We start from the raw sequence: 26548 nt of genomic DNA on the forward strand, positions 1-26548 counted from the left end.
TCCAGTTTACTTTTGCTGTTGGAAAACAGCAGCAATGCAAAAAATAATCTACACCCATTTGCATCTCACAACCTCGGAAAATCTGTAAAGTTTGTTTTTCTATTTTCAGTACAGCTTGAAGAATTAACTTTGAATCACATGATTTTATGTCACGCTCAAGCTTTGAATTTTCAGAATGTAATTGCCCTGTTCTATTTTTGCTTGCTTGAAAAAAATCCCCAAAAAGGGATATGTCTGTTGTATCGCTTTATTTGTTAATTTACATATGAAACCCGGTGAGCCCAAATGCAAATAGTTTTAACTGGTTTTTCAAGTCTTCTGCTACCTAGGGAAGGGACGCCGGACACAAATATAGCTGTTTGCATATATTGCATATATTGCTATTAAAGGAAGACACTAATTAAAAATATATATACATTTTTCTATTCTGATGTGTTCCTTTTTTTTAGAAAATTGGACAACTTTTTTAACCATTAAAGGAACTATCCAGTCCCCTAAAGCATTTCCGCTTGCTGAAGTGCTTTATGGGTCAACTGCATGTCCCTGCAGTCTTATTTTTATAAAAGTGACAATTCCAAAAATAAATCAGCCAGTTTTATAAATCCACTTTGGAACACCTTATGGCTGTCTGCCGAACTCAGTTTGCATTGCAGTTCAAAGTGGAACAGTAGATCCCCATATGCTCTTGGAAGCATTATTGACACACGTCATCAGTAATGGTCATTCCATATAAGGGGATAGGAGCTGCTGTGTGGAGGCTCTCCGAGAGCTGAAATAGAAGTGATTTTAATTGATGAAGTCCGAAATAAAATAAAATAGACCTTTAACTCTCAAGAGTTTAATGAACACTGCAATTAAAATAAATAAATGATATACATATATGTACAGACCCCTCAATCTGCATTAATAGTTTGCCTAGATACAAGTCTGCGCCACAACGAATATACAAAGAAGGAGAGCAATCTCAGGACTTGCAAAAAGTATATGGCTGTATTTATTAACACAGCACTGCACGAGGTTTCATAAAAGTTAACTCCAATTTGCCTTTATTCTAGCATTGGGACAGTCTCCTCACTGCAACCCAATACTCACCAGTAAACTCATCAACTCAGATAAGTGTTGATGAGTTTACTCTTATTCACTTAAGAGGTACACCCAGAGAGTATCCTCCGCAGAAACGCTTGTTGTTGGGTATTAAAGGTAAAGAAGCTGAAGGACATTGCTGCTGGCACCGAGAACTTGGAGCACATCTGCTATGGTGGAGTAATTTGTTTCCTGCTGTTTTTGTGATATTTTATATATAACTATTTCCAATAGTTTTCTTCAATTATAACAATCCGTCTACTTTTCCCTTATTTGGGGGTCCACGGGGTGCCTAGGACCATCCACACAGACGTCCTGGAATTTCATGTCTAAACTAAATTATCCGACAAATTCAAAAGTTGCCACGCCGCCTCTGATTGCCATGGCTCCAGCTGAACCCTGGTTAGGCCTACAAAAAATTATTGGCCTAGTTAGCATAGCATTAAATCTTGGCCTACTCCATGCGTCCTCAAACTCCGGCCCCCCAGATGTTGCTGAACTACAACTCCCATGATTCTTTGGCTATCTATGTAATTCAAAGAATCATGGGAGTTGTAGTTCAGCAACATCTGGAGGGCCGGAGTTTGAGGACCCATAGCCTAATCCTTCCTAAATGTTGCACTTAACAGAAATAAGCACTGAAGGTCACATGGCAAGAAGACATTGTTTCACGATTTATTTCTCTTTGCTGCCACAGTTATCCAGGAAATAAAGATTCAGATAAATATTTGTCTAATAGCAGTAGCCTTCCTCCCTGACTTCTCATCCTCGCACTGAATCCCATCTTGCCACTTACCTTTATTTAAATGTCTAATTCCTTGTACAGGATCTTCTATACCGGAAGGGCAGCCATTTTGTTTTCCTCTGACCATGATGTCTGCTTTTCGCCCTTCTGTGGGATTGGTTTTACTGAAGGACTGTGGGTAAATCTGATTAGCAACTGAAACAGAACCTTGCTTTAAGCCCCGCCCACTGCCGAGTTTTGTCAGCCTGACTGCCACACACGAGTTAAAGTAGTCCTTGCTTTCCTTTATGTATGTCACGAAAACTCTCTAAAGAGATTCAGATTTATGGAAAGCAGATTGGTTCAAGTTAATTTTTGATGACAGAGCCACTTTAGGATTATTCGCTTGGTTCCGAATTTGTAGTGACAAATTTGGAGTAACAAGAACATAATTTGGTGTAATTAGCTGCAGTACAGAGGCAACAAATTGTAACTAGTAAACTAATTTCTGTATTTATCAACTTTCTACATGGGCAAGGTTGCTCCCAAAGGCTTTCTAATGAAGTTTATAAATTCTTTACATTGATAACATAATTGGGTAGGTAGGCAGGATGATAGATATTTTAAGTGAGATGATAATCACTATTGGTGGTAAATCAATTATGGGATTTATTTAATAGAATGCAAATTGTAAAGAAATTAAATATCTAAATATCAAAACCTAAAGAATACTCCAAGCACCATGACCACTTCAGTGTTTTGAAGTAGTTATGGTGCAAGGAGCGTATAAGAGATATTTCAGACCGCTGCCGGGAAATATAACTCCACCTCTAGCATCGCCATTAACCAGCTTTGAACAAAAGTAGCGACTAAAGGAGCTGAAAGCATTGCTGGCTCCGAAAATTTTTCCACTTTTACTACTTTTGCCTTGAATTGAAAATTCTCTTTGAATTCAGTTTGAATTCTCACTTTAGTGAAAAAAATGGAAACTTTTTATTTATTTTTCTGCATTAAAACATAAGGCGTAAGGTAAGAAACAATTTATTAACGCAATGAAATGATCATGTTAAATACCTTGTCTACTTTTGCAAAATCTGTGTAGATAATTTAAATGGGTGGGCAGCTAACATGTATAGGTCTGGCCAGCAAACCAAGCTGTCAAAATTGCGAGTTGGGAAATTTAAATTGGTATGTCTTTAATTAGCCTTTGTAGCAACACAAAATATTGGTAGATTTATTTCTTAGCGAATTGTCGCATGAAAGGAATATCGCTCAACAAAAAAATAAAAATCATAATAAATATATTGTGCCTTTCATCTGGAAAATAAAACTGAACTACTGAATTGAGGTACTAAATATTTTGAGGAACATAGGGAGATGTGAACAGTGAATTTTATGGCAATTGATGGCTGCATGTTAAAATAATAGATGGCAAAATGCAATACCCATAGATTAAAAAATATTGCAAACCCTTCCATTATACCCTGGTGTTAGGCTTCAGAAATTTCAAAGTGGCAATTATTTAGACGTATCTATATACATTCTATAATCAGATTATTACATATATTTAACCCCTTAAGGACCAAACTTCTGGAATAAAAGGGAATCATGACATGTCACACATGTCATGTGTCCTTAAGGGGTTAAAGGGACTGAATAGGCACAATAACAACTTCCTCAATATTACATTATTATAGTGCCCAGAAGTCCCTGGTGCTTTCTTACCTGAAGGGTTGTTCTCTAGCACTGGATTTTCCTGTATTCAGCGGCATCCAGTTTCTTTAATGTAGTTTAAGAGTAACACCGCTGGAGAGCAACCTTAGGGGTTAAACTGTTCAAGAATGGTTTAACCCCTTCAGGTAAGGAAGCGCAATGTGCCTCTGGTGGAGAGCAACATTTGGGGTAAACTGTTCAAGAATGTTTTTTTTTGCAATTCTTTATTTTTGACGTGCTTTTGAGTGAATACAGGTATGCTCACAATGTCACAACATCATTAGGAAACCATCAGTGTGAAACATGGTAAGAAACATTGGTATGACATTTTCAGAAACAGCACATTTTTTTTTTTTTTTGAGAGTGTAAAACACGCTAGGTTTAAGCTAGGCATTCATGTTTAAGTTGGAATATATCAACATTCTTGTCTTGAGGAGACAATCTCATTAGTTCTAGCGTCTTGCTGACATTCTAGGTTACATTAAACAGACATATTTTTATGATACGAGCAAGCTTTGTTAGTCGTGAAAGCATCAACCTTACTAGTAATTCCAGGTAAAAACAGGCTTATTAGTTCCATCCCCAATGCAGAGGCAACGACCATAAAGACTTCAGAACAAGGCTCTATAATAGCAGGTTAATGACACGAAAAGATTTAAGGATAGAGATGTAGCTTTTGCCAGAGCATAGGAGTTAGATTAGTGAGAGGAGAGTGCAGCAGGGTGTCAGTTAAGAACAAACTTTTTTGTGTAAAAACAATGAGCAATAAACATACTGCAGCACACTCATCTTGAGGCCCCAGTCCTAGCTGCGTGTTGCTAAGGTCGTAAGACAATAGCTAGTGAGTCCATTATTGTCCTAGCACATACTCATCGGGGCATTGCGTTGTGTCTCGGGGTGATTGTCTCTTGGTGTTTTGCTGGGTTGCAGGACTGCTCCAGTACAAGCCGGGTTACCAGCGCCTTGCTCCCGGTGTGTCTCTGGTCCTGGGTGTCTCTGCAAGGTATGGGTTGCTTGGTGTGTCGCGTGTGCCAGGCCAGATGGTGCATGTATACTGCAGTGGACTCTGCAACCTGGTTCCCGCTCTCTCGACCTCTGCCATCTTAGGTTGGGCCCTGGGCCTGCTCGGTGATCTGGCAGAGTCTCCAACTATGGCTTTGTGGCAAGGACCGGGGTCACACCCCCGGTCCAGAGGGGGGGGGATCAGGGCTGATTCCACCGGTGTTCCATGCGGGCTCCATTGGGCAGGATAGTGGAGCGGCGGCCGTCCACTCCACTTACTGCCAGGCAGGCCCCCGCCTGGTGTAGCAGGGGCCTCTCCCCCGAGGGACTAAAACCCTCGCGGCAAGCCTCTCCTCGGCTCCGGTAGCCCGTGTGTATCGAGGGCCGCAGGTGGTGAGTATTTTTATCCCCAAAAAAAGCCGATAAATAGGTCCATTGGGTCCTGTTGTGTGGGAGCTGGTCTCCCCTGCGGCCGCTCAGCTCGGCGGTCCAGTACCGCCCCCTTCAAGAATGGTTTAACCCCTTCAGGTAAAAAAAGCACAGAGTGCCTCTGGTGGAAAGCAACATTTGGGGTTAAACTGTACGAGAATGGTTTAACCCCTTCAGGTAAGAAAGCGCAAGGGACCTTTGGGCACCATAACAACTACATTTACATGAAGCTGTTATGGTGCCAATACAGTTAATTTTTTTTATTTTATTTAATATTTTGTTCTGTAAAAATCTTATCAGCTAAACGTTTCCTCCAGAGTATGGCTACATTGTGCACGTGCAACTTGATGGATATAATTCTGACTGAGCGTGGTAGTTACCAGCTTGACACAGTGTTCTTTGACAGAAAAGCTCTATATACAGGTCAAAGGACTCTACATTTATTAAATGAAGGAGATTGTTTTAAATAGATGGCCAACTGGATGAAGTTGAATAAATTTACTTCTCAGAATCATTGGTTCCTGTTTGATTGGATTCACACGTTATTTCTAAATCTGATAGAGCTGGGTTTCTTCTCGATTTAATTGATCCCATAAATGTAAAAAAAAAAAAAAAAATTCTTTCTCTGAGCTGTTGCCATTTATCACCTCTACCATTTCAATTTTAATGTTTGCTATTTATTTAACAGTTATGTACATATTTTGAGTGGCTAACCTTTTTTCTGATTTTATTAAAGTGACATCAATGGGTATCAATACAACTTTTATTTATGACATCATAAATCTTTGTTGGGGGAGGGAGGGGTTTCTTCCAAAATTCAGGTTTTGCACAAAAAATATAAATATTTTACAGAATGCTGCACCATAAGCATCCCTTCTTAGTGATGCCCCATCAATCTAAAGAAAGACTTCCTGATCAGTCTACACAGCTCAGGAACTAACAACTGGAAGTCAAGTAGCCTGCATCAGGACAGGGTACACAGGTAAACATACAGTAAGGATATTGTCTGTTGTGTCTGTCTGCAGCTTGAATGTAGATCAAAGGAAGTATAGGCTAAACATTACACCACATGGATGCAGGGCTGGCGCTACCTGTAAGGCGACCTAGGCAGCCGCCTAGGGCGCACCTTAGCAGGGGGCGCCGGGTCCCTGTGCCCAGAATCACCGGTGCAGCTCCTCATGCTGCGCTCCTCATGGAGGGCGGCCGGATTTGAGTGACCGGCAGGAGGGAGGCGCAGAGCGCTCCCTCCTGCTGGTCTCTCAATGAAGCATGGCAGAGCGGCGCTGAACGCGGGACAGGAACCTCTGTTTCCTGTACACGGCCGCCGGCGGACTTACAGGAAGTGCTCACTCAGTGAGTACTGTAATGAAAGGGTGTGGCCAAGAAGGCAGGTTTATGGAGCATTGTGCAAAAAAAAATGTTTTTCAAGAACTACAAAAATTAGAGTGTTCTAAACACATTAATAAGGCTAAATGCATTAAAATCATACTGGTGACCATATTGTCTCTTTAAGAACACAGTATTGAAACAAACATGTTTTAAATTGTTGGATTTTAATAAATTGTTCAAATATACATTTTTAAATAAAGAAACACATTGCATAGGACAACTATTACTAGATTATTTTATATATATTATTCCATAACAGTTTATAGCAGAAGACACATAAATATAATTTCTGAAAAGATTCGTACATGAGATGATGCTACATTAAATCTCTGCTGTAACCCTGTTAAATGCTACAATTTGTCTCGTGTCTATAGGTTAGGATTATCCGTCATGTGAACAGATCTGTCTGATGTTTAGCATTTCCACATTGTTTACTTTTCTTATAGACATTATATGTGGCTAAAACTGACATTTTTTAATCTTAAATTGCTTGTCATGTATATATGTGTGTACGAGCATATCTTGTTTTCAAATCTGCGTTACACTGGGTAACATTGTTACTGTTAGGAGGTTTCTAATATACAGGGAGTGCAGAATTATTAGGCATGTTGTATTTTTGAGGATTAATTTTATTATTGAACAACAACCATGTTCTCAATGAACCCAAAAAACTCATTAATATCAAAGCTGAATATTTTTGGAAGTAGTTTTTAGTTTGTTTTTAGTTATAGCTATTTTAGGGGGATATCTGTGTGAGCAGGTGACTATTACTGTGCATAATTATTAGGCAACTTAACAAAAAACAAATATATACCCATTTCAATTATTTATTTTTACCAGTGAAACCAATATAACATCTCAACATTCACAAATATACATTTCTGACATTCAAAAACATAACAAAAACAAATCAGTGACCAATATAGCCACCTTTCTTTGCAAGGACACTCAAAAGCCTGCCATCCATGGATTCTGTCAGTGTTTTGATCTGTTCACCATCAACATTGCGTGCAGCAGCAACCACAGCCTCCCAGACACTGTTCAGAGAGGTGTACTGTTTTCCCTCCTTGTAAATCTCACATTTGATGATGGACCACAGGTTCTCAATGGGGTTCAGATCAGGTGAACAAGGAGGCCATGTCATTAGATTTTCTTCATTTATACCCTTTCTTGCCAGCCACGCTGTGGAGTACTTGGACGCGTGTGATGGAGCATTGTCCTGCATGAAAATCATGTTTTTCTTGAAGGATGCAGACTTCTTCCTGTACCACTGCTTGAAGAAGGTGTCTTCCAGAAACTGGCAGTAGGACTGGGAGTTGAGCTTGACTCCATCCTCAACCCGAAAAGGCCCCACAAGCTCATCTTTGATGATACCAGCCCAAACCAGTACTCCACCTCCACCTTGCTGGCGTCTGAGTCGGACTTGAGCTCTCTGCCCTTTACCAATCCATCCATCTGACCCATCAAGACTCACTCTCATTTCATCAGTCCATAAAACCTTAGAAAAATCAGTCTTGAGATATTTCTTGGCACAGTCTTGACGTTTCAGCTTGTGTGTCTTGTTCAGTGGTGGTTGTCTTTCAGCCTTTCTTACCTTGGCCATGTCTCTGAGTATTGCACACCTTGTGCTTTTGGGCACTCCAGTGATGTTGCAGCTCTGAAATATGGCCAAACTGGTGGCAAGTGGCATCTTGGCAGCTGCACGCTTGACTTTTCTCAGTTCATGGGCAGTTATTTTGCGCCTTGGTTTCTCCACACGCTTCTTGCGACCCTGTTGACTATTTTGAATGAAACGCTTGATTGTTCAATGATCACGCTTCAGAAGCTTTGCAATTTTAAGAGTGCTGCATCCCTCTGCAAGATATCTCACTATTTTTGACTTTTCTGAGCCTGTCAAGTCCTTCTTTTGACCCATTTTGCCAAAGGAAAGGAAGTTGCCTAATAATTATGCACACCTGATATAGGGTGTTGATGTCATTAGACCACACCCCTTCTCATTACAGAGATGCACATCACCTAATATGCTTAATTGGTAGTAGGCTTTCGAGCCTATACAGCTTGGAGTAAGACAACATGCATAAAGAGGATGATGTGGTCAAAATACTCATTTGCCTAATAATTCTGCACTCCCTATAGAAGCAGTGCTGCCTGAGATTAGTGGGAGTTACACTTCTGAGCAACCACTGCTATCATTTATTCAGACAAATAATGACAGGCATGGAGAGGGCTGGGAAGGAAAACTGTGTACTTCTGCCTCTTTAGCTTTTCTCGTGACCTATTATCCAGAGGGGGAATTAAAGGGTTTTTTCAACCATTTTAAAATAGACTTAAAAAAAAACAAGCATTAGTTAACTGATAGAGAGTTGGGAGGAGGCCTCAAGTTGGTAAGGGAGGAAGGGCACTTCACCCCACGCTGACAACAGACCTATTTTATGCACAGTATTGACATTAGGCAAGATGGAACAGAGATCCAGTCCGCACAAGTCATGTGTGCCAGGGGTGTAACTTTCCCCCGGCACACAAGTGCAAATTTCTCTGTATGTGCAGCATTTCAAACAGAAACGCTGAACATACAGATTCCTATCACCATAACAACTTAAAATCACTAAAGTGGTCATGGTGGTTGGAGGAACCATTAAAGGACAGCAGCTGCTGCTATGCAGTGTAATTCCTACCAATCTTTGGCACCCAGAACATGAATATCTCAGTGCTGCATTGTATACTTAAGTTGTTATAGTGTCATGAAATCCCTGATGCTGGCTTACCTTTAGGGGTTAAAGCATTTACAAATGGTTTAACCCCAAAGACCAGAATCCAGCACGCAATTGAACTGCCACCTATCTATCCACTGCTTATAGTTTTGAGCGAGGAAGCCTAGGCCAGGGCATTGTTGACTGACCAAGAGTATCAGCTGACACTCTAACCCAATCAGTAGCTCCCCATTCACAAAATGGCTTGAGAAAAATTAAAATATATATGTTTTTCATGCTATTTTGTGAATGCTTAGTGCATCCAATGATTCTTTCAATCAGCGGCACTCCTGGCTGAGGCATCCACATTCAATATTTTGAGCATCGGAAGGGCATTCATGAACAGTTTAACTCATAAAGGTAAGCTGGTGACAGGCACCTTCTGGCACCATGACAACTTAATTCCAATGACGTTGTTATGGTGCCCGGTGTGTTCATTTAACCCTTGAATAGCAGGGAAATAATGAGGTTTCAAGGTTTCTTGGATTAATTCTCCAGACCACTTCAATGACATTGTTTTCCACAATACACGTTACTGCAAAGTATCCTCTATTTTACATGTGTAATAGATATTGTGTGTCTAATAATATCTATCCTTTGAGAAGTTATCCACGCAGTGTGCTTTAGAACTTTTCATTACCTTCTGCTATTGATGTTTCATCTCACATAGACCAGGTTTCAACAAACTCCTGGAATAAGAGAGCCATAGCTCCTAAAATGTGACTACCTGCTCCTAACAACCTTATGATTTATACCTGTAGAACTAAATTAACGTACTTCTATGCCAGCCTGTGCCACAGACATTGGAAGTAGCCTAATGTAAAAAAGTAATCAAGAACAGAGCATAAAATTGCCCAACGTAAATTTGATTTTCATACGGTAATACTTTAGGATGATGCTGTACCAAACAGGGCAGATGCACATCATCATTTTACTACGTAGGAAATGATCTAAAAGAGATGTATCTCCACAATTATAAATATTTCATGATCAGTGAAACGTTTCACTAAAGCTACTTTACTCACAATCCACTCTCTCATTAGTATTTCAGGTAGCCAATAAAAAGTGGTCAGTTGCTCTGCTCTAAAATAACCCTCCCCATGTGGTTTATGTAGGTGTAGATAACTCTAAATCTTGCTCCTGCACAAACGTTTTGTTTCACGTAAATGTCGAAGGAGCATTAGAGAGTAAATGTTGAAGGAGTGTTGGAGAATTTTTACTGTGTGTGAATTAGACAAATACAACGGAGGGTTCGCGACACAATAATTATTGCCTTCAAAGTTCCTCCTTATCTTGTGGTCTGTTCTGGAAGCTACTGATTATATTAAGTCTCTTTTGCAGGTCCTCCTTCTTAGATTCACTCATTTTATTCTTCTCAATCAGACTGGCAATGCGCTCATGCTCACTGTTGGCAAACATATCCCCTTGTTCCATTATCTTACCCATGATTTTAACATACTGTTCTGCCGATTTTTTGTCTGCTTCACTTAGGTCCATCAACTTGGCGTGAGCTATCTTCAGTAGGTTAGCACGCTCTTCTTTCTTAGGTAAACTCATAAAGTCTCCGGCCAGGCCATCATATTCTTCAAGGCACCCTGGCATTCCCATATATACTCCTTTAGATTTTAGCCAACGCTGGATAGCTGTTGTCTTCACTGGGCCAGTGTAGACTATTGGATTGTTAATGTCACCATCCACAAAGAAGTAATAATATGGAAAGTTGTCCTTATCCAAGTTGTATCTCTCACCAAGCTCCAAATTCAATTTATCTCCATAATCTGTTGAATAACATTACAAAACTGTAAGAACATTATAACAAACTGTTTTCTTGAAACAATAAACATAGGATTTACATTGTTTGCAGAGGATGCCATATTCTACATTTAAGGGATAAGCATCAAAACAACTTTAGCTTAATGAAGTAGTTGTGGTGTACAGATGATGACCCTGCAGTCTCATTGCTCAATTATCTGCCATTTAGAAGTTAAATCACTTTTGTTAATGCAGTCCTAGCCATTTCTTACTGCAAGTGGCGTACACAGCCTTCCTAAACACTCCCTGTAAAGAGAGATCTAATGTTTAAACTTCCTTGATTGCACATTCTGTTTAATTTAGAATTTATATCCTGTACTGTTAATAGCATTCTAGATCCTACAGGAGCCTCCTGTGTGTGATTAAAGTTCAATTTACAGAGCAGGAGAAAATAACTTGCAAAGTAAGTTCAGATCTAAATTAAACCAATTTATTTTCATGTAGGCTGTGTGAGTCAAAACCAGGGAAGTGTGTCTATAATGCACAAACAGAAACAAAACTTAATGCCTATAATATCCCTTTAAGAAATCGAATATTCCCAATCCTTTTGCTTGTCCCGTGTTCCTTTTTCAAATAGTGGTTCCCTGCATTTGTTTTCATTTCTTTTTCAAATTTAAAGGTTTTCTGGGAATTTTTTTTTTCAAATCTCAATAAAGTGGTTATGGTGTCTGGTGTACCCTGATGGCATTTTGACTTTCAGTGTTAAAACATTTTCAAATGATTTAATACAGAACTAGTGTCCCCAGGCACCTGTCATGCCACCGCTCCTCTACTGCTCGGCTAATGCAGAAGCATTCACTCAAGCACCAATGGTAGGCAATAATATAGGCCAGTATGTGAGCTTTTCCTTTCAGACTATCAATGGCCACCCATCACAGTTACAGCTTAAATTTTTTTGCAGGTTTACATAGGTCTATTCATGGAGAAGCCTTTGAGTGGACCATTTAACTGTCTCAGAGCGCATGCGCGCAATCTGAGCCGACGAGGGGAGGGAGGAAAAATAAAATGTAAATAAATAACTGAGCCAGTTGGGAAGCAGGGAGGGCTGCAGACAAGAATGGAGGTACAATACAGAACGGACTGACTATGGACATAAAATATGCACCGAATTTACATTAGGCAGAACAGAGTTCTGTAGCTAACCCCCCCAACACACAAGTGCCAATATCTCAAAATGTGCGGTGTTTCAAGCAGAAACGCTGCACATACTGACTTCTACCACAATGACAACTTCTAAAAGCAGAAGTGGTCATAGTGGTTGGAGTAACCCTTTTATTGGGGTTACACATCGAAAAACAAAAGAACACCCATTCATTCTCATTAAATATTTTGGTATACAGTTAGATTTCCAACTATCATTTCTTTAGACAGGCTATAACTAAATAATATACTAAGAAAACAACATTGTTGAATAATTGCTAATGTCCGTACTGTCAGTACAGGTATGTAATCTATTCATCTCGGAAATCTAATAAGAGAGAGCATTCTCAATGCCACTAGGTTTTCCATGATACTATACTACCCATTACTGTCATAAGTTAAGGGGATACTATAAATGCCAGGAATACAAAGCTGTATTCCTGGCTCTATAGCTCCCTCTGCCTTCCCCTTCCCTCGCGTGTGTCTTCCCATCCCAGCCGCCCCACGCAGTGAATAAAGGGCTAAAAACACTTTATTTATTTACCTTATTCCAGCATTGATGTCCGTCGGCGCTTTGTCGCAGCTCCGTCTCCTCCTCCATGGCAAATGACGCAGGCGCATTAGACTTCACCATAGGAAAGCATTGAATAAATGCTTTCCTATGATGAAAAATCTGACGCTGCATGTCCTCATTAAGAGTGTGAGGACGTCCGTTTGGATGCAGGAAGCGCCTCCAGTGCCTGTCTTCGAGACAGCCACTGGAGACAGACTTAGTGCAGCAGTGTAAACATTGCAGTTTCTCTGGACCACTTCAATTAGCTGAAGTGGTCTGGGTGCCTATAGTGTCCCTTTGAATAAACTATACTGGCCAAAGTCAGACATGTTAACCTTTGTTTAGACCACACCCACTTATTTGGAAAGCTGCGGCACTACCTGAGCAGTAGGTCACTCTAGCACTCCACACTTCCTCTAAGCTCTGGTCCCTCTCCAGCATTCTATTTATTATTTCACATTGTAAACGGAAGTGTTTACCTTATCTTAAAGAGTTTTGCAATTGCAGAAAAACCTTCCAGAAAATATTAACTCTTTCAGCCTTGTATAATGTATAAACATGTCTGACAGGCTGAAGTTTCATTGTCATTGAATTTTTTTTACATATTTATATTTTGAAAATATAACTTCCTTGCACACAGTGTGCATATGATGTATTTTATTAATATTAAAATTCTATATATATTAATCTAGAACATTACTCTTAATATATTCTTCTATATTCTATTCCACTGAGTCTTTCTGAATATTAAAAAAAAGGAACCGTGACTTCTCTGGAAATAGATGACTGAACAAAGCATTCAAAATCACCTATAAAATGTGTTAATTTATTTTTCCATGATATACTCTGTTTTCTCTTACATTTATATTAAAGATTTAGAAAACTACATCAAAATCAAGTTGAAAAAAGGCAGGGCCACGGCAAAGGCAACAATGCAAATGAAGATGGGGGAACATAAACATTATTCCATTACAAAGTTAACTGACATAGTTTATAGAAAGATTAGAAATGTTTTTACATACATTTCATATTTTTCTTGCTTTATTCTTGTTTATATATTTTAGTAATGCATGCCTCTTAAATATCCTTGGAAGTATCAGTTCCCCTTTAACCCCTTAGTGACCAAACCACTCTCCACTTCCCTTCTGTCCCTTAGCAGACTCCCCTCCCCTTCTGCCCCTTAGTGCTGTCCCCTGCTTCCCTGTTCCTTAGTGATCTTCCCTGCCCCCCATTTCCCTTAGAGTTCTCCCCCCTTCCCTGTCCCTTAGTGGTCTCTCCTCTCCCCTGTCCCTTAGGAGTCTCTCCTCTTCCCCCACTCCCTCTGGTGATCTCTCTTCTCCCTCCCTTCTCATGGTGGTCTCTTCTCCCTTAGTTGTCTCTCTCCCCCGGTGTTCTCTCCCCCCCCCCTCCCCTGGTCATCCCTCTCCCCAGGTGGTCTCTCTCTCTCCCCCCCCCGGTGGTCTCTCTCTCCCTCCCCCTCTGATGATCTCTCTCACCCCCTCCCCTGGTGGTCTCTCCCCGCTCCCCTGGTGGTCTCTCTCTATCCCCCTTCCCCTTGTGGTCTCTCTCTCCCCCACTTCCCCATGTGGTCTCTCCCTCCCTCATCCCTGGTGGTCTCTCTCCCCCCTGGGGTCTCTCTCCCCCCTCCCCTGGTGGTCTCTCTCTCCCTCCTCCCCTGATAATCTCTCTCTCCCCTCCTCCCCTGGTGGTCTCTCTCTTCCCCCTCCCCTGATGATCTCTCTCACCCCCCTCCCCTGGTGGTCTCTCCCCGCTCCCCTGGTGGTCTCTCTCTATCCCCCTTCCCCTTGTGGTCTCTCTCTCCCCCACTTCCCATTGTGGTCTCTCCCTCATCCCTGGTGGTCTCTCTCCCCCCCGGGGTCTCTCTCCCCCCTCCCCTGGTGGTCTCTCTCCCCCTCCCCTGGTGGTCTCTCTCTCCCCCCTCCCCTAGTGATCTCTCTCTCCCCCGTCCCCTAGTGGTCTCTCTCCCCCCATCTCCCCTGGAGGTCTCTCTCCCCCCATCTCCCCTGGTGGTCTCTCCCCTCTGTCTCCCCTGGTGGTCTCTCCCCCCCCCCCCCGTCTTCCCTGGCAGTATAGGAGCTTCTGTTTCCTGTACCCAGCAGGACTGACAGGAAGTGCTTACTGAGAGAGCACTTCCTGTACGTCCGGCCAGGTACAGGAAGCTCCTGTACCACGGTTCGCTCCGAGCGGCAATGCTACACTGAGTGACAGGTAGTGCCGGGTCACTCGTATCTTGCCCCCCAGAGCCAGTGCAGGCCCCCTTCAAAGCAGCGCCCTAGGGACGGCAATCCGGGAAATGTGGGCACCCTAGATTAGGGTGTGCCCAGGCACATGCCTATTTATCAGACAGTGTGAAAGCAACATTCTTCAACATTCTGGCACCAGTATTGAAGGATTGGCAGGAGGGTTTTTCTACCTCTCAAAACTGTTTTTACCTGATAATTCACTGATAGACAAAGTAAAGAGCGTCCTTGTATATTTTGCATGGAGAAAGAGGGGTCCCTTAATGTTACCTCATCTAAACATCAATAGAAGAAGGTGGACTGATGAGTGGTTTGTTTGTAGCCCAAAATACAAATTATCTCTTGCACTTGTCTCTTATTAAGTTTTTAACTATAGTTGTTTCTTATTGTCATGCCTTAACTACCGGTAATTCCTTGTCTCTTCCGGGTTGACGGAGCTTAGCCACACCCCCTTCTCTGACGCAGTCTCCCCACGCTACATAATGCGACCGCGCCAGATACAACACGCTGGATTATTGAACAGCGTTACCGCGATATCAAACCGGCTAAAGATCCTCTGCAACCTCTACTTGTGAACCGAACCGGACTGGAAATCTACATACCCTCCTTCTCCTTTCCTCGACCACGGCTAGTATCTGGACCTTCCTCATCCTGTCTGAGAAACTTCCCTCCCCGGAGGAGAACTCCGGAAGCTGATTTTTCACCCTTGGAAGCTAAGTCAAATTCTATATCTGTAATAGGAGCTTTTCTGCTCTCAAGCCCGATAAGCATTCCTGCTACAGCCTGCTCTCAGGCCTGCTATCTTTAACTCCAAAACGATTCACTCCTGCTCAACTTCATTTCTAAACTCCTGTGTTTCCATAAAACTTGCAACTCCAGTGTGCCAGATTGCATGTATGTCAGAAGCTGCTTGCTCCGTTTAAACAAACAGCGAAGTAATTAAAGAAACAGTACCTGTATTATCCATAATTGAATACTCAGTTCCTATTCTTTTTCTAAGTATCCTATTCAGCAATCTAAGTCCTAAGAAATCTGCAGTTGTGCTCCATATCAATATATGTAAGTGTTACACTTATTTTATAAGCAGTGATGAATGATACATTATAATGCCTCCTTTTTTCTAGAGTACATGCATTTATTATATCTTTACGTGCTTGATTGTTAAGTATATTCATTTTATACATTCATGGGTGGTTTGTTAAAGGTGCAAGTCGTAAGTGCATCAGTGTAAGCAACTGCATATGTGTGGTGTGGTCACATGTACATTGACTACATTGGCAAAGTAAGTGCTAAATAAACGCCATTAAAAAGGATTTGAGTTTTTGCTGGCTGAAACTCCTCTGTTTTATTCCTTGCATGCCCATAGAAAATCTGCTATATTGCATATGGTTGACCTTCAACACGGAGTAACATTAGAAAACAATGACTGCTGCTTCTAGGAACAATTCAGCAAGATGTACATTTGAATCAAAAATTTCTTGCTTCCTAAAATCAAACATGAACTGGGTATTATTATACTTTTTCACGTGAATTTGATTGTCTGCAATTTTGAGTTTCAGTGTCACACTCCAATAATCACCTTCCTTCCTTTAACATCAATGGTGAAGTGAATTGACCAAGCATCAGAGGGAATTTTGTTGGCTGTGCATATAAGCAAGAGTGTAATTCTTATCTATCTTCATGGCACAGATGCTTGTTAGACAGACTACGGCATCCACTAGGAAATCTAAATTCTCAGCAGCTTAGAATTAGAAAAGTAGTCAAATGGGATTTCCAAACTCTAATTCTATTATATAGTAGAAGCATGTAATTGCACATACAAACAGATCACAGACAAATTCATTGCTTTATTTATCACTCCAAGTATTACTTTTGGAAAAGTTCTAAACATGAAACTGATAATCTGTCAAATCCATTTAATTCTCCAAATCTGCTACAACTGACACAATAATCCTCGACAGGTCAGACAAACCGTGCCAATACATCAGTATATTGTCTTTGTTAATCTTACCATGAAATCTATTTTTGTTTATTCCCATCTGAGGAAGAATAACTTTTTTTCTTAAGAGTCTAATTTTCTCTACTGTCAAAACAACCCATCTGTTCACATTAGTTCCTTTCCACGTATCTCTAAGCTGTTAATATCCTGAATAAGTACATTTGGCTATAGCCTTCCAGGCTTATTGAAGAATGCAGACATTCTTTTGAACACTCCGGAATTGTGTGAAACAGTCTATTATATTAAACTTTTTTTTTCCCCAGAGAAAGTAAAAGTGTTTAGGTTGTAAATGTATTATAAAAGTGACAACACATTAAAAAAAATACATATATTTCAAACAATATAGATACCTATTGTATCAAGCAGAGTACAAACTTGGTACTGGTGGTGTGTGCTATTGATAAATATAAATAAATACCATATGTTTTAAGCAATGCAAAAACAAGAATTAAAACTTAATAATATGAATACGTGCAAAAACAATTAATTGTCTCATTGCTCACTGTATGGTATTGAACAGTAGACATTGCAGTTCTTGAGGATATGAGTCATAGTTTCTTTAAGTTTGTGGGGGGGATAGAGGGGGGGGGGCAGGGACTATTTTGCACCTTAGGCAAGACCAGCTACTTGCACCCATCGAACCAAAAAAAGTGCCCTTCTGTGTGTCTCTGTCTCCCTAACCCCTTTGTGTCTCTTTATCCCCTTCTCTAGCCCCTCTACAGTATGTGTCTCTTTCTCCCATTAAGCCCATTTGTGTCTCTTTCTCCACCCTGCCACTCTGTGTGTCACTTTCTCCCCAGCCCCTTTTTTGTCTCTCTTCTCCCACTAGACCATTTTGTGTGTCTCTTTGTTCCCCCACCCCTCTGTGTGTCTTTGTGCCCCTCAGCCCTATTGTGGTCACTCCCACCTCTCCCCTTCTGTGCCTTCAGCCTTTCATAATATCCCAACCCAACAAAATTATATATTATCATTAGTGAACCTATTAGTAGAATAGGATAACCAACTTCTTCTTAAACAGGAAAAATATAATATCAAAATCTCCACTAGATTTTCCTGGTAGAAATCATCCCCATCCCATTCCCCCCATTCCTACATCCATGCATATGTGGATAACCAGTTGTTAAAAATAAGCAAAGTTGCTGGCTTAAAGGGACACTATAGTCACCTGAACAACTTTAGCTTAATGAAGCAGTTTTGGTGTATAGAACATGCCCCTGCAGCCTCACTGCTCAATCATCTGCCATTTAGGAGTTAAATCCCTTTGTTTATGAACCCTAGTCACACCTCCCTGCATGTGACTTGCACAGCCTTCCATAAACACTTCCTGTAAAGAGAGCCCTATTTAGGCTTTCTTTATTGCAAGTTCTGTTTAATTAAGATTGTCTTATCCCCTGCTATGTTAATAGCTTGCTAGACCCTGCAAGAGCCTCCTGTATGTGAATAAAGTTCAATTTAGAGATTGAGATACAATTATTTAAGGTAAATTACATCTGTTTGAAAGTGAAACCAGTTTTTTTTTCATGCAGGCTCTGTCAACCATAGCCAGGGGAGGTGTGGCTAGGGCTGTATAAACAGAAACAAAGTGATTTAACTCCTAAATGACAGTGAACTGAGCAGTGAAATTGCAGGGGAATGATCTATACACTAAAATTGTTTTATTTAGCTAAAGTAATTTAGGTGACTATAGTGTTCCTTTAACTTGAACAAACGTTACAGCTTGTCTACTGTCTGGCCTATATTACAGTAAGTGCAGTGTGGTAAATCAGTAAGTGCAGTGTGGTGGAGATGGTGTTGTCATTTACACAGTTCATGTTCACACACGTCATATTATTTACCTGATATACCAACATCAGCCACTAGAAGGTCTTTGCTGGAAGACGAACTCTCTGCTAGCTGTTTGAACTCATCTTGTTTTTCGCCATAAGGATACTGAGTGTCAAACTTCACCAGTACATACTTAATCTTTGGAACGACCTGCAAACCAAAAAAAGATTGACAGGCGATGGAATATACCAAGTGGCTTCTAGTCTGTTAAACTTTGATTCTCATTCTGGTCGTATTTTATTTAATTTACTTTCTGACAATCAGGTCAGTGGCATCAACAGCATTAGGAAATTCTTGAGGCCCTTCTCCATTGCTGTGACCCACCTTGTACCACTTTTAACAAAAAAATATTTATGGCACGCAATCCACAACAATCAACCACAGTTACTAAAATTGTTTAATTAAAGGGGCACTATAGTGTCAGGAAGACAAATGTGTATTCCTGACACTATAATTCTAAAACCACCATTTCGGTGGTCTGCCCCCCTTACTCCGGGTTAGAAAGTTGATTTACCCAACCCTGCTTGTTTTTATTTCTTAACATATTAAAATGTTGTCATCCAGGAGTACTCCTTGGGGAATCGAGCTAATATTGCATTCTGGTTTTAAAAGATTGATACCTGTAATTCTAATGTACTGGCCTGTATAACCTGCCACTATATGCATAATGTGTGCAGCAATGTATGGTATATGCTTTTCTGATGTTCTTGGCACTGTACTGATCGGATGCTGTTTATAAATAAAGAATTAAAAAAAAATATATTTTTAAAGGTGATTTACTCACTTTTTTCCAGCGCCACACTGGGCACCTTCGCATCTGGCTCCTTCCTCGATCTGCTTCCTTGGCTGACATATGATTTGATGATTTTAGCCAATCCAATGCATTCTCTAAGAACGCATTGGGACACTATTGCCTCTGAAAAGACAGTGTTTACATTAAGAAGCCTGCAGGGGCAGGCTATACTCACCAGAACTACATTAAGCTGTAGATGTTCTGGTGACTATAGTGTCCCTTTAGCCAACTGAACTACAAAGCAAAATAACTTGCTTATTAAATACACATTGATGCTTCTCAAGCTAGCATTTATTGATACAACATAATCAAATGTCCTTCCCTTATACAGTAAAACAAATATCATTTAGCTATATAGTGTACTAACTCTGGTTGGATAAATGACTTGTCTACTACTGTACAACTATGAGCAATAACAGGAGTATTGACTTAAGTTAGAATTCAAAGTGAATTTCAAAGTTAAAGCGAAGTCAGCTGAACTGGACGTATACCCAGCGCTGTATTTAGCGTGAGGCTGACAAGGCATTTGCCTTGGGCGGAACTTTCAGGGGGGCGGCAAAAAAAAGCGACCGTGTGACCGACTGCCCGCCGAGCTGTAGCCAGCCCCACTGGACCACAGGGGAAAATCCTCCAAAATGTAATCAGTAAGTGTGTTAGTGTGTGTTTGTTAGTGAGTATTAGCGTGTGTCAATTAGTGAGTGTAAGTGTGTGTCTGTTAGTGAGAGTGTGTGTCCCAGTGTGTGTGTGTGTGTGTGATACACTGAGTGTGCGTCTGTCAGTGAGTATACATGTGTCTTGTCAGTGGTGTGTATGTGTCTGTCAGTTAGTGTATATGTGTGTCAGTAAATGTGAGTGCGTGTGTAACTGTGAATGTGTGAATGTCTGTGAATGTGATTTTTCAGTGAAAGTAACAATGACTATGTATCTGTAAGTGAGTGTATGTCAGTGCATGCATCAGTGAGGTGTGTGTCTGTCAGGATGAGAAATTTGGAAGGGTGGGGCGGGGGGGATGCCTGAGTTTTGTCCTGCCTAGGGCAGCACAAATCCAGAATACACCACTGCGTATACATGGCTTAAATAATTGTTCCAGTTTTACTATTTTGGTCTTAAATTTGAAATTCACTTTAGTGAACAACCCTGTAAATAAATCAGACCTCCTCGGTCTCTTACATAAAAGTGAAGAGAATCGTTTTAGGAAATATAAAGCAGTAACTTTCCCCCGAAAACCCGTACTTTCAATTTTCTCACAAGGATCTATTCTGCTATTCAAGAACACACAATGCAGAAAACGACTGGAATCTCTTTCATTTAGAAATGACTAAACCTGGCTGTATGCAAACTCATAAACATACACACACGTGACTACTGTCCCATTCAAGTGTAATGAGATCATCGCTCTGATCTGATTTTTTTTTTCATGAATCAATTTTAACAGATTTCTATAATGTATTTAGTAGACACTGTAAACTCTATAGCTAAATTATCTTTTTGTAGTAGTTATGGTGAAATAACTATGAGTACATTTTCCATGGGTTTTTGTCAAATTGTTTTCAGGTGGTGGAGAGAGCAGATGTCATAGTGAGTCATTATCTGTACATATATTCTCACATCAGAAGCACCTCTAGTGGGTGTCAAGTAGACAGCCACTAGAGGTGTATTTAACCCTTTGCCATATCTATTAAACAGCCATGCTGTACATTGGAGGGTTAAAACTAAAGGACCACTGCACCCTCACTACCTCATTGAGATGAGGTAGTTTGGGTGCCTTTAGTGGTCCATTAACCACCTTACGACATTAGGACATGTCCTGGTGTGAGCAGTGTTAATCCCTACTCAAACAATAATTTATGTCATTTCGTTTTAAGGGAAGTTCCCCTTTAAATTTTTCGTGGGTGGAACGCAGGTGCGTTCCACGGCCGCCATGTCCGCTCGTTTTCTGGAGTATGAGGCGGATGTGGGGAGGAGTGGAACGCATGTGCGTTCCACAAGCGTCTAAGAGCTTAATCACGTGACCGGACAATACAGGAAGCATCAAGCAGCCCGATCACGTGATCGGACAATACAGGAAGCGAACACCGAGCCGGAAGTGATGCGTTCCACTGACGAATTTGTGCGTTCCACGGATGAAAAAGGCGCCAAAATCAAACGTATTAAAGAGGAAAGAGACTGCACATATCAAGTATTCACCAACTGAGGAAGCCTATTAGGCGAAACGCGTCTTGGTGACTTTGGTGACTATATGGACTCTGTTTTATGCTGTTCTTTTATTTCTGGAATAAATTAATTTTTTTAGAAGCATTTATTGTTCCTGTTTTATCCTTCTCATCTGCTGGAGTGGGATTTGGATCTCCCTTAAGGATCCTATTGCTATCATATCATGGTGATTATTCACCTTTTATCAATAAAAGCATATTTTTTCTACTACTACCCATTTGAAGTCCTGAGCATTATTAAGAAGTCTAACGAGGAATCAAGGGATAACCAGCCCCCCATATCCACCGGGGGAGGCACCTTATGAGCGATTTATTCTTCGTTATCTTGTGAGTGCATTCATATATAGCGCATGAGATGTGTTAAACTGTACTTAACTATTTTGTGTATTTTTTATGTTCCTTTTAGAATTATTCTCAGCCGTATCACGCAGTTTGTTGTAGTGTTTGTGGTTATATGAAAAGGTCGTCTTCTCTGGGTAATGATCTTGGGAGGCTGCATTGTAACATTCAAGCTAAGTATTTGTATATATATTTCACTACAATTATTGTCTTCAGTAGTGTTTATATTACATTGTACCATTTACTTTAAAATGATATCATTGATATCGGTAATCGCACAGCACATATGGAAGGCAAGATGGCTTAATACGCCGAAGCACACAACAGCCTCGCAGAAAAAATAGAAGAATTAGAAGCAAAACTGGAAAAACAGGAAATAAAAAACATGGATCTAGAAGACAGGTCCCGGCGCCAAAATCTCCGCGTCCGAGGTATTCCTGAAGAGGTACAGACACCAGACCTCATGGCATACCTCACAGACCTATTCCACGCCTTAGCCCCTGACATTCGAATCGATATGCTACTCATGGATAGGGCGCACCGAGTAGCAAAACCCCAACACCTACCCGCCTCTATACCGCAGGATGTGATGCTTAAAATGCACTACTTCCATGTTAAGGAATCCATCCTACGCTCCAAAAAACCTCAACAAGAGCTCCCAAACCAATACAAAGCGATACAGATCTATGCAGATCTATCGGCTGAAACAGTGAGACGCAGGAAAACATTTAAAGACATTACATCTGAACTCAGGAACAGGAAAATCTCGTACCGATGGGGGTTCCCCATCAAGCTATTGATCCTACGGGACGGCAAAACACAAGTAGCCTCAAACGCAGAGGACGGAGCCCGATTGCTGCATTCCTGGGGCATCAGCTTAGCCGCAGAAAAAGACAAACCGACCAAACGGACGGCGCTACATCAAGAATGGCAGACAGCGAGAAACTCCAAAACATCTAAGAATGCCAACGCTAAATGACAGACACCAAGAGATGACGGACATCATCCATATAATGACTCACACGCAGGGCCAACCAAAAATATGCCACGGACAACGTTAACTCTTTACAGACTTTTTGGACACTGCTTGCCTCCACCCGAGGGAAACAAAACGAGAGAGGGTAATATGCCTTTTGAACATGTATCTATGTCAATACTATAGACAATTACTCAATTATTCCAAAGGGCCCGGGGCGTAGGGGCGTAGAGAGGTCCTTTGCGTCAATGAGCAGCAGGCGAGGGGTAATAGTCCACGTTGAAACTAGGTCCATGCCCGGACTGTAGATCATGCCTCAGGAAAACCCCCTCACCCCCGATAACCCCCCCGCCCCCGGAAATATACCCAACAACAAAACAAGTAAATTAACCAAACCATAAAAATAGACGAGTACATAAGTCCAACATAAAAGCATCCTTAGATCTCGATGGGAGAAGACATATATTTATGTACAGAGGTTCACGTAACTACCACTAAGCTAGAAATACAAGGATGAAGGTACGGCATCCCTGCCTCTCCAAACACAACAGACATAATAAGATTAATAGCCCCAAAGTACTATCATAAAGGAAGAATAGATTAGAGCCGTTGGCCTAGAGCTGCGACCACTGTAGTGGCCTGTAGGCTAGAACTGGATTTCCCAACCCCCCAGATAGGACGAGCTAGTGGGAGAAGCTAGCGGGATAAACTACACCCTAAAGGAAGCTTAGGGCACAATGTTCAGGTTTCAAACACTGTTTTGTTTATGTTTTTGTAAATATATATGATGCAAACCTTATGTGTGCTACGACAGTATAATACTTCATATGTTGCTCAACTATGTCATCTGAGTACAGCAATATCTCTCTATGTACCAGGTATATGACGACGTTGAAGGGGCACATTTGAGTCACAGCCATTTAAGTTTGAATTTTTAAGCTGGGTCTATGCCCCACTTTGGAATTTTTTTAGCAGGTTGTTTTTTTCAATTACTTCACAAAGGCATACCATTTCCTAAAGAAGACAACACAGGGTATTTCAAAAGGCATATTTTGAATTATAGCATGGGATCATTTTTTCGCTAGCCTGTACCAAGTGTAGAGGTAATATGCATATTCCCCCTTTTTAAACATTTTTTTTTACTTTAAAAAAAAAAAAAAATAAGTTTAAAGAACTTTTTTTTTGCTTATAATAACTTTTTACCATTTTAAAACTTTGTTTAAACTTTTTAAAAGTTTTTTTTACTGTTAACCCCTAACTAGCCTAACAGTAACCCCACTAACGTCTTCCCACCTTTGCTAAATAAATAAATATTTTACAAATATTTAAGTAACTAACTAAATAAATTTAACCCCTGAGGGTTAAAAAATAAATAAAAGTAACCCTTAGGGGGTTAAAGGAAAAAATCAGATCACATTGAAATACTGTGATCTCTATTTTGATCACTGCAGACAGTGATCAAACGGCAGGGAAGGGGTTACATTTTATTTGAAAAAGGTGAGGGGGGATTTTATTACTAACACTTTTTCTTTTCACAGTGAGAGATAAATCAGCACAATCTGTCTCCCTACACTTCACAGCTCACCTGGAGCTGCAGGGAGACAGATCAGGTTTCACTTCTCAGAGCGATCAGATGGGCTGAATCAGTGATAATGCCCACAGCGTCAGACACGGAGGCACACTGCAGGAACATTAACCCCACGATTGCCGTGATTGTGTCAATCTCTGGTTAATTTTAGTATTGGACGGAAATTTTCTGTACTGCGTCCTTAAGGGGAGGACTGCAATGACGGAAAATTTCTGGCCAGCGTCCTTTAGGGGTTAAATACCTGTACATTAATGTAAAAATACACACAGCATAGGTACTCACCAGATTATATAAACTATTTTGGTATCTCACATAGACAATATATAATATAATCTAGAATAGCGTGGCTACAGTGGGTAGCTTTCCCTTTTGTAAACCAAGAAGGTATCCAATAGCCACAGATACATTGTATAGTATTCATACTTTCTGCTTGCATTTTTGTTTATTCATCTGCATCACTTATCTTTATTATTAGTGTTGTCGCGAACCCGAAATTTTCGGTTCGCGAACGGCGAACGCGAACTTCCGCAAATGTTCGCGAACCGGCGAACCGCGCGAACCGCCATTGACTTCAATGGCCAGGCGAATTTTAAAACCAACAGGGACTCTTTCTGGCCACAAAAGTGATGGAAAAGTTGTTTCAAGGGGACTAACACCTGGACTGTGGCATGCCGGAGGGGGATCCATGGCAAAACTCCCATGGAAAATTACACAGTTGATGCAGAGTCTGCTTTTAATCCATAAAGGGCAGAAATCACCTAACATTGACACCTGTCCTCAAAGCCCCTGATACACACTGACACAGAGCAGAATAGAGACTGTTCCCCGTCCTCAGAGACCATGATACACACTGACACAGAGTATTAGCTTACACTGGAAACCTTTTTTCTTTGTAAAAGCACGCTATAGAGACACCAGATATGATTGGCAACTGTCAAAGCACGCTGGCACAGGTCTGCAGAGAACACGCTGAAGTAGGCCTGACACCCAGACGCTTGCAGACAACTAACTGATCTTCTATTACAGTGAAAAAAAAATATTTATTTTAAATGTAAAGCTTAACTTATTGTTAAAACAGATATGAGTGGTGGCACTGACTGTGCAAATGGGCAAGGCATCCAACCTGACACAGAAGCTGGCAGGCAGGCAACTGCTCTTCTATTACAGTGAAAAAAAAAATATTTATTTGAAATGTAAAGCTTAACCTATTGTTAAAACAGATATGAGTGGTGGCACTGGGCAAGTAGGCACAGTATCCAATGTGAACCTCACACAGAAGCTGGCAGGCAGGCACCTGCAATTACATTACACAGGAAAAAAAAAAAAAAAAAGCAGCCTGATGTTATAGCCCTAAAAAGGGCTTTTTGGGGTGCTGTCCTTACAGCAGAGATCAGATGAGTCCTTCAGGATTGTAGTGGACACTGAATACCCTAGCCTAGCTATCAATTTCCCTATCTAATCAGCAGCAGCTAAACTTTCCCTCCTCTCACTAAGCATGCAGCTTCAGAATGAATCGAAAATGGATGCTGGGAGGGAGGTTGGAGGGTGTGGAAGGGAGGGAGTGCTGCTGATTGGCTGGAATGTGTCTGCTGACCGAGAGGCACAGGGTCAAAGTTTGCCCAATGATGACGAATAGGGGGCGGATCGAACTGCGCATGTGTCCGCCCGCCGCGGGAACGCGAACACGCTAAGTTCGCCAGGAACTGTTCGCCGGCGGACAGTTCGGTACATCACTATTTATTATTCTTTATTATTGTTCATCTAGGAACATATGCTTTGCTCATTCTGTTGAATGTCTGGATGTGTAACACGTTATTTTTTTTACATATATATATATATATATAAACTCTGCTTCAAACTCTTTTGGTCTATTTGGGACCCTTTTCTGTCCTTTTATTTATAAACATATAGAAAAGGAACCATTAGTGATGTCGCGAACATAAAATGTTCCGTTCGCGAA

The 26548-nt window shown here is 40.9% G+C and overlaps 1 protein-coding gene across 1 annotated transcript in view; it reads right to left on the bottom strand.

The window, feature by feature from the left end:
* Positions 1-9377: 9377 nt before the first annotated feature.
* ERP29 (endoplasmic reticulum protein 29) overlaps positions 9378-26548 on the bottom strand; it is a 49606-nt gene continuing 32435 nt past the window's right edge. The window contains exons 2-3 of the mRNA XM_063456977.1: positions 18691-18829; positions 9378-10868 (exon numbers count right to left, since the gene is read on the bottom strand). Of these exons, the coding sequence (XP_063313047.1) occupies positions 10366-10868; positions 18691-18829 (642 nt within the window). The 3' untranslated portion in view covers positions 9378-10365. The remainder of the gene's footprint in view (positions 10869-18690; positions 18830-26548) is intronic.

This window comes from Pelobates fuscus, chromosome 5 (genome assembly GCF_036172605.1).
Source record: "Pelobates fuscus isolate aPelFus1 chromosome 5, aPelFus1.pri, whole genome shotgun sequence".
In the NCBI taxonomy this organism is placed as follows: domain Eukaryota; kingdom Metazoa; phylum Chordata; class Amphibia; order Anura; family Pelobatidae; genus Pelobates; species Pelobates fuscus.